The sequence below is a fragment of the Nelumbo lutea genome, chromosome 4 (assembly GCF_056320005.1).
Source record: "Nelumbo lutea isolate HS-2025 chromosome 4, American lotus-T2T, whole genome shotgun sequence".
Taxonomy (NCBI): Eukaryota; Viridiplantae; Streptophyta; class Magnoliopsida; order Proteales; family Nelumbonaceae; genus Nelumbo; species Nelumbo lutea.
This window is the reverse complement of record NC_142687.1, coordinates 92,535,086-92,552,051: the sequence shown is the minus strand read 5'-3', so window position 1 is coordinate 92,552,051 and position 16,966 is coordinate 92,535,086. Positions and strand designations below refer to the sequence as shown.

The 16,966-nt window shown below is 40.7% G+C and overlaps 1 protein-coding gene across 2 annotated transcripts in view; it reads right to left on the bottom strand.

The window, feature by feature from the left end:
- Positions 1-13,118, bottom strand: part of LOC148861828 (mitochondrial Rho GTPase 1-like) — a 57,831-nt gene extending 44,713 nt beyond the window's left edge. The window contains exons 1-6 of one of the 2 annotated variants that reach the window (XM_088940849.1): positions 12,776-13,118; positions 12,438-12,674; positions 12,198-12,330; positions 11,916-12,065; positions 11,318-11,494; positions 10,938-11,189 (exon numbers count right to left, since the gene is read on the bottom strand). In XM_088940849.1, coding sequence (XP_088796975.1) covers positions 10,938-11,189; positions 11,318-11,494; positions 11,916-12,065; positions 12,198-12,330; positions 12,438-12,652 — 927 coding nt within the window. In that variant the 5' untranslated portion in view covers positions 12,653-12,674; positions 12,776-13,118. The remainder of the gene's footprint in view (positions 1-10,937; positions 11,190-11,317; positions 11,495-11,915; positions 12,066-12,197; positions 12,331-12,437; positions 12,675-12,775) is intronic. The other variant, XM_088940848.1, reaches the window with a different exon arrangement.
- Between the last annotated feature and the right edge of the window lie 3,848 nt (positions 13,119-16,966).

Sequence of the window (16,966 nt, the reverse complement as noted above, 5' to 3'; positions counted from 1 at the left end):
TGTTCATAGGAGACTTGTACCCCTACCCTACACAATTGTCATTCACTAGTTTGCTAGCATGCTCAACGGTACATAGAGGGAAGATATACCAAATTCTTCAACTACAGTAAAAAGATTGTACGAGAGAATAGGTTTCAGATGCAAGTAGTCAATGTAGTAGCATATTTCTAATTAGAGGCCAGGAAGTTAAAACAGCGTATGGAATCTCATGAAGCAGAGAAGTCAAATGCAACACAGTTACACAGACGCCCCACCTTCCACCTTCCACCATGGAATCATCTACATCATATGTCATGGATATGATGAAAGCTAGGAATCAATTAGCAGGGTGGCTCTTTAATAGGCAAAAGATATTCCAGAGTAGCAGATTAAGACACCTTAATCTTCTGACCACTGATTAAGAAGTCATTCCCAATCAGGATATCTTTTCAAAGAGTGTGAATGGCTGAATATCAAAAATGTGCAACAATTTAATCCAAACATAGATGCAAACATAAAAGAGGTCTTGGATTTTGAAAACACATAAATGCATGGCTGTCACTTTTGAGCAGAAATAACAATGCAAAGATCTTTCCAGAATCTACAGTAATTGCACGTGATTCTTCTAAAAAAAAAATTGCTATTCAGAACAATTTCTTTCATTAATCTTTAAAAAAAAATATCCCGCAGTTTAGCATATTGTGCCTCAAAACCAGCATTGCATGTAAATAGATGAATTTTCTGTTCCAGATGCTCCATCAGATTCTAACACTCCATAGATTCTTGAGAGATAGCTCTACATAAAATTTCCTTTCTCTTCTTGCTTATTTGACATAAATGAACAATTCGTGTACAAAATGAATGTCATGTTTCCTATAATACATTATCAAGTAACAAAGATAAAATAGTAGACCTTTTTCCTGTAGGTGTATAATGTTAGAATTCTAAAACAATGGAATACTTTATATTTTTTATGATGTATCCATGAGTCCTTGTTTTCTCAGTTTTCTGGGTCAGACACCAGCTACATGTTGGATTCTGATACCTGTGTCAGCATCCATGCAACACTACTCAAAAGAGGCAGTGTTTGGTAATGTGGTGTTGTGTTCCCATTTTGACTTCTCGAAAGCACCACATAGCTAATTTGACTTTAACATTCAAAAAAAATGCATTTGATTGACCAGATTTAACTTGAAACAGGAACACCACATTTTGCATCAGATTTTGTGCATGAGGAACACTTCATCTTGTGTCTAGGGGACATTCATACTTAATTTGTCCTAATGTGGCACCTAATGGCACCTATGTATTTGAATTTATAGTAAAATATTCTGCAATATATTTCATCCCTAAATGTCCTTCTTTCTCTACTTCCAATGTGTTTGTAATGCCATAACCTAAGCTTAAATGTTCCACCCTGTAATCACACGGTGCCAAAGATCTGATCTTGCATTAGTTTAACCCCCAGTAGAATACAGATCCACATCAATATAGAATTAATCATGCAGTTTGGCATGTGCTCTAAGGGTACTTTAATAATATAAAAAAAAACATATATGATTAAAAATTATAACGTATATGCTAGGGGTGCAACTTGGGTGGGCCCAACCCGAGCCCGAACCGGCCCAACCCAGAATTTTACACAGGCTGGGCTTGGATTTTCGGTCCTCGGGCTGGGCTCAGGCCTAGCCCTTAGGTAGCCCGAACCCGGCCCAAGTCGGGTCCAATTATATACATTTATACATATATATGTGTATATATGTAAATGTTGCATACATATATATATATATATATATATATATATATATATATATATATTTGTATATATAACATTTGTATACATATTTAGATACATAAATAAATATATGTATATATATATATATATATATATATATTTGCATAAATACATTTATATATGTATAATTTTAGAGTGGATTCATTGACCAACCAGAGCCCGACCTGGGCCCGAGCCCAACCCGAGTGCATCAAATTACAGGGCAGGTTGGGCTCGGGTTGGGAAAATCAGGTTTGACCTCGGGCTCGGGCCTCAAGCCCAAATTTTAGGGCCAGGCCTGGGTTGACCATAAACCCGGCCCAACCCGCTTGACTTACACCCCTAGTATATGCAATGATATAGCAGTGAACAGAGTGGGATGGCAGAACAGGATTCATGTAGCATAGCAGTTCAGACAAGGCTTAGTTGAGTCAAACATTAGATAAATGAACTTATGCAAAGAGTATAGTTTTATTTGTTTTATACTCTAAAAAAGTCTATACATGTGAATGGTCCAATGACCTCCAGTGTTCGCCCATCACTTTTAGCATTGCTATGGAATAATTTTTTTTCTATACATGTGAATGGTCTGGTGACTCAGGTTAGCTTACAGAAGGGTAACTTCTGTGATGTTTAGCATTGCTATGGAATAAATTTTTTATATACATGTGAATGGTCTAGTGATTCAGGTTGGCTTCCAGAAGGATGACTTTTGTGATGTGTTGCTTCTCATGGATTTGTTCCCTTCTCCCTAGGGGTGGCCACGAGCCGAGCTCTTCACGAGCTACTTATAATTCTTATTTTTTAAATATTAAATAAAAATATTTTTTATATATAATTTTTATTTTATAACTTTTTTTCTCAAATCGAGCTCGAGCTTACGAGTTTTTTACTCAAGCCAAGCTCGAGCTCAAGGTTCGAGCTCAAACCAAGCTCGAGCCTTGTAATGCATTGGCGAGCCGAGCTCGAGCCTCGTACTATTTGGCTCAGCTCGGCTCGAATCCACCCTTAAGTTCTCCCTATTGGCCTATGGCTGATAGGGAGGCTCTTGACAAAGACCTTTCCAGTGTTAGTATTGTGGTGTGGAATCCTAGTACCCTACAATGAGAAAAAACCACAACTGTTGGGAAATCAAGCTCTTGTCAGTCCGACCTGGACAGTTGGACCGTTCACCCATTCAACCCGGTGACCGAGTCACGGGTTGCACACTAAATGTGTATGCAAACTTCAGGAGGCCATAACTTTGCACTCCAATGTCCAATTGGGGTTTTTTTATTTTGGGTAACTTTTCGAGTACTATGCGTCCCAAGGGGTCATAGGCACCTTGCCTCGTTATTTTCGCCAAAAAGAAAAAACTTTTTGGCCTCTAATTGCAATTTTTAATATTTTTTACAGATAAAAATTTATGGATTTATACATATATACGTATGAATTTACATATTGCTAATGTGGCACAGTCTGACCCATTCAACCCAGATGGTCGAACCGGTAACGCACAACCCAAAGGCAAAAATGGTTCGGCCTTCGGGTCAGTTTTTAAAACATTGATTATAAGGGTATGGTTCTCTAATAGCAAGCTACACACCAAGGACAAAGCATGTAAATCATAGTTAGATGAGTCAAAAAGAAGAATAATAAAACTAAATTTTGATATACTCTGTTTTTTGAATATAGCACTTTTTTTGTACCCATGCATACAGGATAGAAAATGTACAGAAAGGATATGGGCCCTAGCACTGTGTCTTGTTATGCAGGGTGCTGTATATGCTCTCATAGCTTCCTCAAGGTGTTGGAAGGACCTGTTGGTGGAAGGTGATTGTCAAGTAGAGATTGACTGGTTGACTACTAAAAGGGATGATCCTGGCCTCTTAGATTTCTGTTAAGAGAAACAAAATTTCTAGTAGCCAATCTGAACTGTTCATTCAGATGAACCCCTAGCACAGAAAATGACAGAACCTATCAGTTGATGCACTAGCAGAAGTGAAGTTCATAGGGAAAGGGAAGAAATGTTGGGCATCAAGAGGACCTGAACCTGATTTCAAACAGTGGGTGATTTTATGGGTTTCTATTTGCCAGCTTGCAGCTGTTATTTTATCTGTATTCAGCTTGTATTATCCACCATTCCAACAACTTGAAATGTTGGTATTAGTTTTTCTTTCCACAAAATTAATAAAATGTGAATCTTGTTAATAATCAAAAAATATACTATTAAACTACAAATTAAGTCATGACAAAAACAACTATGATACACCTGATTTTCTGAAATTAGGACCAAGTATTTCTGGATAAAGCTATTCAGTCAGGTTCTGACTTCCATCCCACCAAAAATCAGGGCATTGGTTGGGAGGTGATACATAAGAAAATCAACATTTGCATTATGCTTCAATGCAGGAACCCAATTGATCCCTCTCAACCCATATTTGTTGTCTTTGTGATTTCTACAGCAAGGCCACTCACCATTTATTAATCTCCTGTGCCTATACTTTAGGAATTTGGGAACATTTTTTGCATTATTTGGAGTTGGAAGGTTCCCAACCACAAGACATTCCAGTATTGTTTGACTTGGCTTGGTTATCTCCCCCACATTTGAGGGGAAAGATTACATGCATGTGTTCAAGAGAAGCAGTCTTTTGGACAATGTAAGAGGTAAGGATTGCTAGGATTTTCTCTAATAAGAAACAAGGAGTAAGAAGTTATGGACGCGTTTATCGGGAGGAAATATCACCGCCAGCAGCAGCAGTGATCCGGTGTTCTCATCCTATCCAATTCGACAGCAACAGTATTCTTATCAATTCGGCAGATTAGATTAGATCATCTTATCTTATTAGTTTAGTAGATTGGATTACCTTATCTTATTAGATTAGAGTTAAGAGAGACTTATCTTATCTTATCAGTCTTATCTTATCAAGATAGAGTAGAAGGGGGTCTTCCTAATCAGCAAGGAGTCTCCCTAAGAGCAGGACTTGTACCCTTGTAATCTCCTATTTAAGGAGCCGCTATTATTCAATAAAGGCATCGAATATTCAGTCAAGAAGAGAGTAAGGAGAGTTGGTGATCTCTTGAACAAATCACCATCAAGGCGCCAAGATAGGTACCTCAAGAAAAGGAAGGGACAAGGGAAAGCAAGAGGGTTTTCCCGTGGACCGACCCGTGACGAGATCCTATTCTCGGGCCCTTAACAACTTGGTATCAGAGCAAGGCGTCATGGGTGATCTGGAGCAATTTCCGTCCAGGGTCCACAAACTAGAGCACCGGCTCGTGGAGACCAGCTCGGAAGTACGTGAAATCAAGGACGAAGTCAGGGAGTTACGGCGTCCGATGGAGTTATTCCTTTCTAGCAAGGAGAGAAACACAGAAGGAGCGGCAGCCACTAGCGGTCGCCGACCGGACTTGTCAGAGTCGTCCGGTGAGCAGCAGATCATCACCCAGGGGGTCGCGGTCATCACCAAATACAGCAAGTTGGAATTTCCGTCGTACAATGGCACCGAAGATCCCTTGGGTTGGTTGTACCGATGCGAGCAGTTTTTTCGCAACCAACGGACGGACGACCGAGACAAGGTAAGCCTAGCCACTTTTCACCTGACGGAGGAAGCGCAACTCAGGTTCTATCAATTGGAGCAGGAAGAACTCGGGCTCAGTTGGACCCAGTTCAAATCCTACTGCCTTCTAAGGTTTGGGCCCCCACTAACAAACAACCCCTTGGGCGAGCTGATCAACCTTAAACAAACCGGAACGGTGGCAGAATATCAACGCCAGTTTCAGACCCTCCTCGCCAAGGCATCATCAGTGCAACCGGATCAGCAAGTAGACATGTTCACCGCAGGGTTAGCAAAACCCCTGAGGGTGGACGTGGAGATGCAGAATCCCCCCAACCTGGTTACGACCATGAACCTAGCCCGCGCGTTTGAACGCAAGATGCAACTCAGCCGCGGGACCTTCAGTATGGGACGGCCGCCGTCATCATGGGAACCCCCGAAATAATCTATAGCGACCCTTTCCTCTACAACCAGCCGCGAACAGAAGTCTTATATGAACAACATTCCCAGATCGACAACGAGTGTAGGGAACAACGTAGTGGCTTCCCCAATTAGGCGCTTGACCAGAGCCGAGATGGCCGAACGTCGGGCGAGGGGCCAATGTTTCAACTGTGACGATCTCTACTTGACAGGACATAGGTGCAAGAGGCTCTTCTGCCCTCTAGTGGATGAGCAAGAGGAGGACGAAGAAGAACCCTCAGTGCTCGAGCTAGAGATCTCTCTCCACGCAATCACCGGGATAAAAACCTCTCAGACCATGCAGTTGCAAGCACGGATAGAAGGAAGACCGGTGCGCATACTCGTTGACTCAGGAAGCATGCACAACTTCATAAGTGAGCAAGTTGCTCTTCAGTTAAAACTACCAATGGAATCCAGGCCATGACTATAGGTAGCCGTCGCAAACGGTGAAAGGGTTCACAGTCTGGGAATCTATAAGGACGTCTAGATACAGGTTGAATCTGAACTATTCTCTGCTGATTTATCCGTACTTTCCTTGGATGGATTCGATATTGTTCTTGGGGTTAAATGGTTGATCACCCTAGGCCCAATTCTATGGGATTTCAGCGCCCTAACAACGACATTCCACTTGAATGGAAAGCAAGTCTCTTGGCAGGGTAGCAAGGTAAAGGCGAAAAAACCACATGTTCATGCACTCCAGGAAGAAACGACGCATGCAGCAGCCATGGAAAGACTCCTCGCCGAATTTTCATGTGTTCCAAAAACCCAAGGGACTCCCTCCTCCCCGAGCATGCGATCATCGAGTCCCTCTAGTGACGGGTTCAGAACCAGTCGTCCGGCCTTATCGCTACCCTCATCTGCAGAAGGACGAAATAGAAAAGCAGTGTGCTGAAATGTTGAAACAGGGGATCATACGCAATAGCCGCTCCCCCTTCTCTTCGTCGGTCCTGTTGGTAGCAAAACGAGGTGGAACTTGGAGGTTTTGTGTTGACTACAGAGCTCAATAGTCGAACGGTCAAAGATAAGTTTTCGGGTACTTCCAGGTTCAAATGGCTCCCGGAGACGTTGAGAAAACTGCCTTTCGAACTCACCACGGCCACTTTGAATTTCTAGTCATGTCGTTCGGTCTCACAAACGCCCCATCCACATTCCAATCTTTGATGAATGAGTTATTTCAGTCCCATCTGCACAAATTTGTTTTAGTGTTCTTTGACGACATTTTAGTTTACAGTAAATCATGGGTAGAACATGTGCACCATTTGCGGACCGTTTTCGAGCTCCTGCGCCAACACAAACTCTTCCTTAAACGGTCCAAGTGCTCCTTTGGGGAGCAACAGGTTCTTTACTTGGGTCACGTCATCAATAGGCAAGGTGTGACGGTAGACAGTTCCAAAATTCAAGCTATTAAGGAATGGCCCAAGCCTCAATCCGCCAAGGCTCTACGCGGGTTCCTAGGTTTAACAGGTTACTACCGCAAATTTGTGCAAAATTACGGTCTGTTGGCGGCCCTGTTAACCAACCTACTAAAGAAAAATTCCTTCCATTGGGACGACGCAGCTGATACATCTTTTGCGAATTTAAGAGATGCCCTGTCCTCCACTCCAGTTTTGCAATTACCGAACTTCGCTCTCGAGTTTACAGTCGAGTGCAATGCATCCGGAATGGGTATCGGGGTCATATTACAGCAGCAAGGGCACCCGATTGCCTTCTTCAGCCGCAAACTGGCCGACCGACATTTAAAACTACCAGCCTATGAGAGCGAACTAATCGGGCAAGCTAGAGCTGTCCAACACTGGAGGTCGTACTTATGGAGGCGGTCATTCATCGTCAAAACCGATCACTACAGCCTCAAATACTTGTTGGAGCAACGACTCACCACTCCTCCTCAGCAGCATTGGGTGAGCAAACTGCTTGGTTTCGATTTTCGGGTGGATTACAAGGCGGGATCCTTGAATTGCGCAACTGATGCTTTGTCTAGACGCGATGAAGACACTATGCTTCTGTGCGGAATTTCCCAACCCCGGATCACTCTACTAGACGACATTAAGCAGGCAATACCGCAATCCCCAGAATGGTCGCTCCTTGTACAAAAAATTCAGTCTAAGGCCGCCGACTCCAATTGGTCCCTTCATGACGGGTTGGTACTGTATAAGGGTCGGGTACATCTCCCACTAGACTCTCCTTTGATTCCCTCCATCATCTCCAGTACTCATAACTCCACCCATGAGGGCATTCAGAAAACGCTACATCGCGTCTGGGATGATTTCCATTGGCAAGGTATGAAGGCTTCTATTCGGGACTTTGTTCGAAATTGCTCCACGTGTCAATAGCATAAATGGGAAAACCTGCACCCGGATGGCCTCCTTCAGCCCCTTTCGATCCCAACGCAAATCTGGGCTGACATCTCCATGGACTTCATCAAGGGATTACCCAAGGTAGGCGACAAGTCAGTTCTGTTCGTGGTGGTGGATCGCTTCTCTAAATATGCCCACTTCATTCCTCTCTCACACCCGTACAGCGCCACTTCAGTCGCCCATGCTTTCTTTACGCATGTTTTCCGCTTACATGGGTTACCGGAGTCCATTGTTAGCGACAGAGACCCGGTTTTCACCAATGCCTTCTGGAAGAAACTGTTTTGGCTACATGGCACCACCTTAGCTTTTTCCTCCGCGTATCATCCTCAGTCCGATGGTCAAACGGAGGTGGTGAACCGCACGATCGAGATGTATCTTCGTTTTTTGTGGGTGACCAACCGCAACTGTGAGTGGATTGACTTCCTTGGGCCAAGTACTATTACAAAACCGCCTATCATTCTTCCCTCGGCATGTCTCCTTTTCGCGTCGTCTATGGCCCCCTCCTCGCTTGTTATCCTACGAACCCGGTTCTACTCGTTTGGAGGAGATTGATCGTTCCTTACAAGAGTGTGATGCCCTTCTATCTGACGTGTATACCTTCGCTAAAAGCAGGCCCAACTCCGCATGAAGCATACCTATGACCAACACCATCGGGAATTGTCGTTCGAACCGGGACAGTTGGTTTGGTTGAAGCTTCAGCCCTACCGACAACGCTCCTTGAGTCATAAGGCTGCCCCTAAACTAGCCCCTAAATTCTATGGCCCCTTCAAGGTTTTGCGGCGAATTGGCGCAGTTGCATACCAGCTGGAATTGCCGGCGAGCAGTCGGATTCATGATGTTTTCACATCTCCTTGCTAAAACCATTTACGGGTGTTCCTCCAAACCAAGTCCCCTCCCTTCCACCCTTGAAAGAAGGCAAACTCATTCCCCAACCTAGGGCTCTCATTCGCTCCCATATCAATCGAGGTATTCTTGAAGTTCTAGTAGAATGGGATAGCCTCCCGTCAACCGAAGCCACCTGGATCCCCTTGACCGAGTTCCAAGCCACATATCCTGAGTTCGAGCTTGAGGACAAGCTCTTAGTCCAGGAGGGGAGTAATGTTATGGACGCGCTTATCAGGAGGAAATATCACCGCCAGCAGCAACAGTGATCCAGTGTTCTCATCCTATCCAATTCGACAGCAACAGTATTCTTATTAATTCGGCAAATTAGATCAGATCATCTTATCTTATTAGTTTAGTAGATTGGATTACCTTATCTTATTAGATTAGAATTAAGAGAGACTTATCTTATCTTATCAGTCTTATCTTATCAAGATAGAGTAGAAGGGGGTCTTCCTAATCAGCAAGGAGTCTCCCTAAGAGTAGGACTCGTACCCTTGTAATCTCCTATTTAAGGAGCTGTTGTTATTCAATAAAGGCATCGAATATTCAGTCAAGAAGAGATTAAGGAGGGTTGGTGATCTCTTGAACAAATCACCATCAAGGCGCCAAGATATGTACCTCAAGAAAAGGAAGGGACAAGGGAAAGCAAGAGGGTTTTCCCGTGGACCGACCCGTGACGAGATCCTATTCCCAGGCCCTTAACATAAGATCAACCAGCCTCATGATTATTGGAATAGCATACTAGTTACATAATATAAAGGAGTTCCATGCATTCTCCACTACATACTGAGGGGATGGTATGCAGTGGCTTCTCTATCAGCAGCAATAGACATACCTGTCCAGCACTAGGTGCCCCCTTCATCTGAATTCATCAAGTTGAATGTTGATGGATGTTTTTGGGGAATCAATGTCCTGGTCTTGGAAGAGTACTTGGGCCATGGTGTGAGGTATTGCATGGATAATCAAGTTCAGTTGTTCAAATGACTATCAGCACTGAGCTTCTATCTCTTCTCAAAAAGTTATTCCTTGCACATTCCCTTGTATGTGTGAGAGTAGAGGTTGAGAGTGATATGCAGATTGTTATGGGATAGATGAGGGATGGAAACGATGGTCCATTCCTCCTTGGGTCTATGAATCTATCAGCTTAATAGGGAGGCTAGATCATTAGTGGCCAAAGGAAAGATATGGTTCTGCACTTCTGCTGGATTAGAAGGGACTAATGATTTGGCTATTTTTTTTATTAGTGATTTGGCTGATTCGTTGGATCAGATGGCATTCGCTTTTTTCTTTTTTTTCTTGTTAAGGACTTGCAGTGGGTCATATCTTATCAAACTAGGTTCTACAGGTTTTATCTTTTTTAAATTTCTCTGCTTCCTGTAGCTATCATGTGCCTCTTAACTTTTTGTAAAAATAATACTCACATTTTTCCTATGAAAATAAATTAAAAAAAACAACCACCCCAATTCCACCATGAAGAGAAGTATGAAAATAAACAGAACTGATGATCTAAAGACTTGACAGATATACTGATACACAAAAAGGGGCATAACTGGGGCTAAAATGGTTATATATGATGTTGGAGTACCTCCACAGAGGAGTCGCATCATGTTGGACACTTCATTTTTTACTGTCAATTCCTTGTCCACCACATGTGACATGTCCAGCCAAAAATGTGTGTCATTCTTATTTCACACCTATTTTCACATACTTCACATGTTCAATTTACTCTAGAAATCAGACATTTATTACAAATATGGAAAATTTATATTGAATGCTTTACATAAATGAATCTATAAGACCTGAAGACCCTAGAACCAAATACATGAGCAAGTTCAGCTTTCCCTTCAATCAGAGAACTAGAAAATCAGACCAAGTTATAACAAAGCATTCAATAAATTCAAAGAAATATGAAGCCATAAAGATATGGCATCAATTGAAGAATAGAAATACCTGATCAGGAGCCCGTTTCTGTGGAACTGGAAGTAGATCATCCCTGAGTTTGATATCATCATCATAACCGAATTTCCTCAGGACAGTCCATGTGGTCTCAAGTCGCCCTTTCTCTATGAAAAGTGCGTGGAGGAAAAGGAACCCTGTCAAGGTAAGACCACGGCTATTTACCCCTTCTGGCAACTTGTCTTGAACAACTCTCTTAACACCCATTATTTCAGAGGGCTGGAGAGGAGCATTAAAACACTTCACCTGTTTACAAGCATTACAAGTCCATTCAAAATGTTATACATTTAATATGAATATCATGCATCAATTTACCACTAGAACCACTTAACAAAGGTAAAAGATAGTGTAGATTTTAGATGATAAAAAGTTACCTGAAAATCATTCAATTCTGCATCACTAAGAGCACCATCCCTGTCATGATCACACAAAATAAATATGCGTTTCAAGGCTCTGACACACCGGGGCTTCAAGGTCTCTGTTTCTTGATCAAATAATGGAGCAGTGGGATGAAGCACTGCTTTCTGAGCATAATAAAAAACCTCAGAGACCTGCAAAGAAAGAAATTCAACTCGCATTGACCTAACAACAGAAAAGCCAAGACAGATTAAATCGTGAAGCCAACAGCTATTGGGATTCACCAAGCTACGATCCTGGAGTCCTAGATTGTCTTCTAAAACCTTCTAAAATTTTGCAACCTTAACCCATTATTGCTCTTACACTCCTTGAAGTGACAAGCCAAATAAAAAATATATTTCAGCAAGGAGAGGGGAAAATCATTGAAATTAAAGTAACTGGTACAGCAGAAATATTGCTCAATGATGCCAATAGGATCATGTCCAATAAACAAAATTGATTGAATGTATACCCAAGTAAGGTCAAAATTTAAAAATAATAATAATAAAAAGCACATACACACACAAGAAAGATTAAGCAGGAAGCACTGACATAAGGAGGGGAAACTTAAAATACCTGAATTTGATTAACCGCAGAACATTCTATACAAGTCTCAATTTCCCGAAACTGTTGCATGATGGGTGACATTACTTGCTCCAGGCTCACCTGTTGATTATCGTCCCGCAAATCTAGCTTGCAACCAACCACAATCACAGGCACCTTCACCTGAAATTTGAAAAGGTACTATATCAACACAAGTAATAAACATTAAAAGAATGTATGGCAAAAGCGACCAATAACCAGCTATTCAATCAGCAGTAGGAGAAACAAAAAGACGTATCATAAAATGTATAAAACCTCAAGACGACGAAGTTCTGGGAGCCAGAAGGTGCTCAATCGGTCGAGCGTTTCAGGCTGATCGCATGCATAAGTCAATACCACAGCATCAGCATGCTTCAATTCCTCGGCAAGAGTATTCCTGCTTTCGAATCTACCAGAATATGGAAAATTAACAAATAAACCACTAAGACATTTAAACAAATAACTCCAGTTGCCATGAATAAGACATTGTAAATGAACTCAACAATAATATGAAACCTTAATGAAGTATCGATGATTGTAAGTGGAACTCGATCAGGATAGAAATCTGCCGGCAACCGCGTTGGCGGCAATACTGGTGGAACATTGCTGGGAAACGCCTCAGCTGCAGCTGTCACAATCAAGCTCGACTTCCCAGTTCCAGAGTCTCCTGCAACGACGACACGAACGTTGCTTCGACCGCCCGAGCTTGCGTTCCCAGCAGACCCCGCCATTAAAATTTAAAGCAGATAAAATCTATGGAATGGAGAAGAACCCAGATGAGCTTAAAATATCAAAAGCAGAAGAAGAAGCCCTAACTATCGAACGAAGAAGGAGATTCAGCGAACGATATAAACCTCAAAAACCTCTAGACTTCAATGGATTTCTCGGCGGTTGAATGAACCGTCGACACCCTTAACTCGAGCGCTGAAACTGAAATAGCCAAATGCTTGGGAAGGAAGCTACAAAATAGACCGATAATTGAGAAATAAAATTCAAGAACTTGGGTATATATATTATTTTGTTTTTGTTTAAATTAATTCTATTTGTCTATTTCTATGACTGTTTCTTGCCAACTTCAGTTGACACTGAAATATTCAGATGCGAGACGTGAGAACCCTAGAGGCTCCGAGTTCGGCCTGGTAGTAGACAATAGAGTAATACGGGTTGAAGAAAGACCGGCAACAGTTTTGGGCCCATATGAATTGTTTTTGGTAGACTAGGCCCATATGACTTCGCATTCACGTTTGGCGTGCAGATCTGAGCTTATGAAATGGGCCCACAATAATTGGATTTTGGATCAAGGGCTCCTTTATTTGGGCCTGCGGATGAAGTGGCGTGAAAGGCTGTCAATGGGTGCCAGGCTATGGTCGACCCGACCCGACCCGATATGAAGCACGTGTGGTTCCAAGTTCCCACCAGAACCCACTAATTTTTAATAAGGTTTATGTGCTCTGACCCAGTGAAGATGGGCACTCAAAGACACAAACTCACAAATTAGGGTTTCAACTTGGGAGGGCCCAAGTAGAGCGCCTGGACGAACGCAGACCAATATTTCCATATGGATTGGGCTTGGATGCTTGGTTGCTTTGAGATCAAAATCTCTGCCAAGAGGGGTGCCAGAGTCCAACCCAATTTTGACCTGACTAGAGCCTACTCCAATTATGTTACATATATACGCAATACATACATGCAGAAAATATATTATATTCTTATTTCGTGGATTAAATTGTTATTTAAAAATAGAATTAAGACCATTTTTTAATCAATTGGACCTAATGGGCATCCCTGACCAACCAGATTCTGGCTCAGGCCCAAACCAGATGGCAGTGTATCAGGGCTGCCGTGCATAGATATCTCACTATTAACAGCCCTGATGGTATGGACTATTAACAGCCATAATAGTATGGACTTAATATTAGATTTATTGATTTCTGCTTCTGGTTATGTTGAAGGTGTTCATATCAGCATTTTCAAACTCAACCCTGAAGTCTCTTTTTTTTTTTTTTTTTTTTTTTGTGGGGGGGCGGGGTAGGGGGGAAGGGGGACCATCCATAACATAAGTGGAGACTGTGGGCATATGGAGGACCATGGCCCCCCTAGGTCCCCCAAGCTCCGCACCTGGTTGAACCATTTTTTATATCTAGATCAATGGGTTAGTGGTTCAATTATCCATGTCAATAGAGCCAATTCATGATGCCATCATTATAAATGAAATTAAAATAAACATAATATAAAATCGATGACCTATTAACTGGTGAATTGGGTAAATGAGTCAATGGTTCAACCGTCCAAAATTGATGGGTCATTAAATCAACTTTTGTAATATGGTGGGTTAAAGGTGGACTTGATCCAGATTGTGAACAAGCCACCAATTCTATCATCCAGATAAACACTGTGTTGAAAAGCACTGATTCTTATCTGAACTGAATCCTATTTGGTTTGAGCTTTGCCTACATGCCCATTAGCAGGCCTCTGACATGAATGTGCAAACAATTTTTGCTTTCACGAACACAATTGAATCAAACCATTTTATCCATACAACTCAAACCTATGAGATCTAACCACGGTAAAGGATAGGAAACAAAGTTCTGGTACTTAGATGATGCATAGTTGAAGTCTTAGAGTCTTAAAGCATGAGAGTCCTGAATTCCAGATTTTGCAATATACTCAAGTTCTAGTAGTGTATTCGCATGTTGAAAAACAAGTTGGGTTGCAACTTGCAAGCGGATTGAACCAAACTGGATATGGGCAGATCTAAATTTGATCGTTTGTATCCAAATTCGAATCAGACTTTATCCATTTACTTTATTTAAATTAGTGTATTTTATTTTTTTATTCTAATAATATGTTAATTTTTAAAGAAAACAAGTCGGATCGGATCAGATCCAAATATCTGACTTATCGATATGATTCAAATTCAAATCGAGTCATATCAGATCCAATCAGATCTGACATAATCAGTGTTGGGTCGGATCTGACCCGTTTGCATTTTGTTTTTTCTTCTTCTTCTTATTTTAAATGGGAAGAAGAATACAATTGAAATTTGTATCTTCTATCTTCTATCTTCTATCTTCTAACTCCACCTTATAACCCATAAAACAAACTCCAACTCAAATTAATGACTTTTGGATTTTCAAAATATGTAATAAAGAATACAATTGAAAGGTTGCATGTCCGGTTGGGCTTGATAATTATATAACACTTATCAGGTTGGTGTTGAGACATTAGAGGATTAAGTTAGGGTTGAGGCAAATCCATACCAAATTTAATCCGTTGTCATCCCTACACAATATTCTTTGGATGGATACAACAGGAAATTTGATATATGCATTGATACACTAGGGAACTTGAGTAAACCAAAAAAAATGTATTAATGACAGCAAATGTAACTTTTAGATTATTATAGATATGTTATTTGTACATCAAAAACATACTTTAATGGTTTATATAAAGTGTGAGATATCAAGAAAAAGTTGGTAATCACTGTTAAATTATGGAAAGACAAAAACGTGTGCATATATGCCTTAATTCACATAACTTGTTTTGATATTTATGCACATATAATTTTTAATAATCAGATTTAGCATTTATTGACAAACATCCACCAATAATAAAAAAAAAATGTTAAGAATTAGAATGCATACAGTTATGACAAGCAATTAGAGTATGACATAGTGTTTTATTGAAAAATGGAATATGGCATAGTGGTAGGGGTGAGCATTATTCGGTTAAAACTAAAATATCAAATTGAGAATTTCGGTATCATTTTTTGTTTGTTTTTTATTTTTGGTTAATTCAGTTTTTGAATATTTCAATTTTCGTTTTTAGAAATAGAAATTCAGTTAAGCGAATTTCGGTATCATTTTTTGTTTGTTTTTTATTTTTGGTTAATTCAGTTTTTGAATATTTCAATTTTCGTTTTTAGAAATAGAAATTCAGTTAAGCGAATAAACCAAACTTTAGTATATATTATTAAATTTTGGTTTCAACCAAAATAATCAAAAATCGAACCGACAACCAGTTTCATTTTACCTCAAACACGGTCCCTAGCAAAATCGGCCAATAACATGTTGACCCAGATGGTCAAACCACTCAACTCATTCAATGGTTTTTTGTCGTTTTTTATTTTAATTATTATTTTATTTTTTTGTCTAAACAGTCAATCCATTCGGACCGTACGGTCGAACAATCAACCCATAACATAATGGTTCCGAATAGTCGTTTTTTAAAACATTACTTTTTAGATTGCTGGCCAATTGGAACATCAAATCCACAATCAACAAGTTTCCATTGGTTGACGTTCGTTTCAATTGTTAAAACATTAATGAATTCGGATCACCCTTCACATATTCATGATTGTATTATGTAATAGCCCATTCTACACGCTTTGTTTGTAGCGAATTTGGATGCCTCCTAAACGGGACATTTTGCCATGCTGATGGGCGATGACTTCCCTCTTTAAAGCCCTATGCTGCATTTATTTTCGGTGTAAATATAGATCCGTGTAAAACTCCACTTTCGATATATATTTGTCAACATCTGTTTTGAAAGTAATTTTACATCGATGTAAAGACAATATTGGCAAAATCAATGTATTATTTGCACTGATAATCATTCCTTTTCCCTATAATGGTTCACTCATTTAAATGATTCGGTGTTGAAGTCTAATGATGTATTATTACATCGACAAAATATTTATACCGAAAACAAACACAACCCTAATAAATTGTTCGAAAAGTATTTGAAAATAAATGGGGATTTGAAAATTTGGACCGAGTGCCACGACAAATTGATCCCCATGGACAGTCGGTTTTGGGATGGGTCCTTCCAATCCGATTGAATGTTGGGACCTCTTATGCACGGGGACAAGTCCATTCCAATACTAGATGTCCACTCCACAAAAAACTTGGATAACTTTTGTTGTTGAGGCCAACAGCCTGTGTTCTTGTGAGCGTTTTTGGGTTGGAGATGTAGAGGTGTAAAACCGGCTGTGCAAAGTGTGTGATGTGCCATGCCACCCTCTTTGGAGATAATTTAGGGGGTTG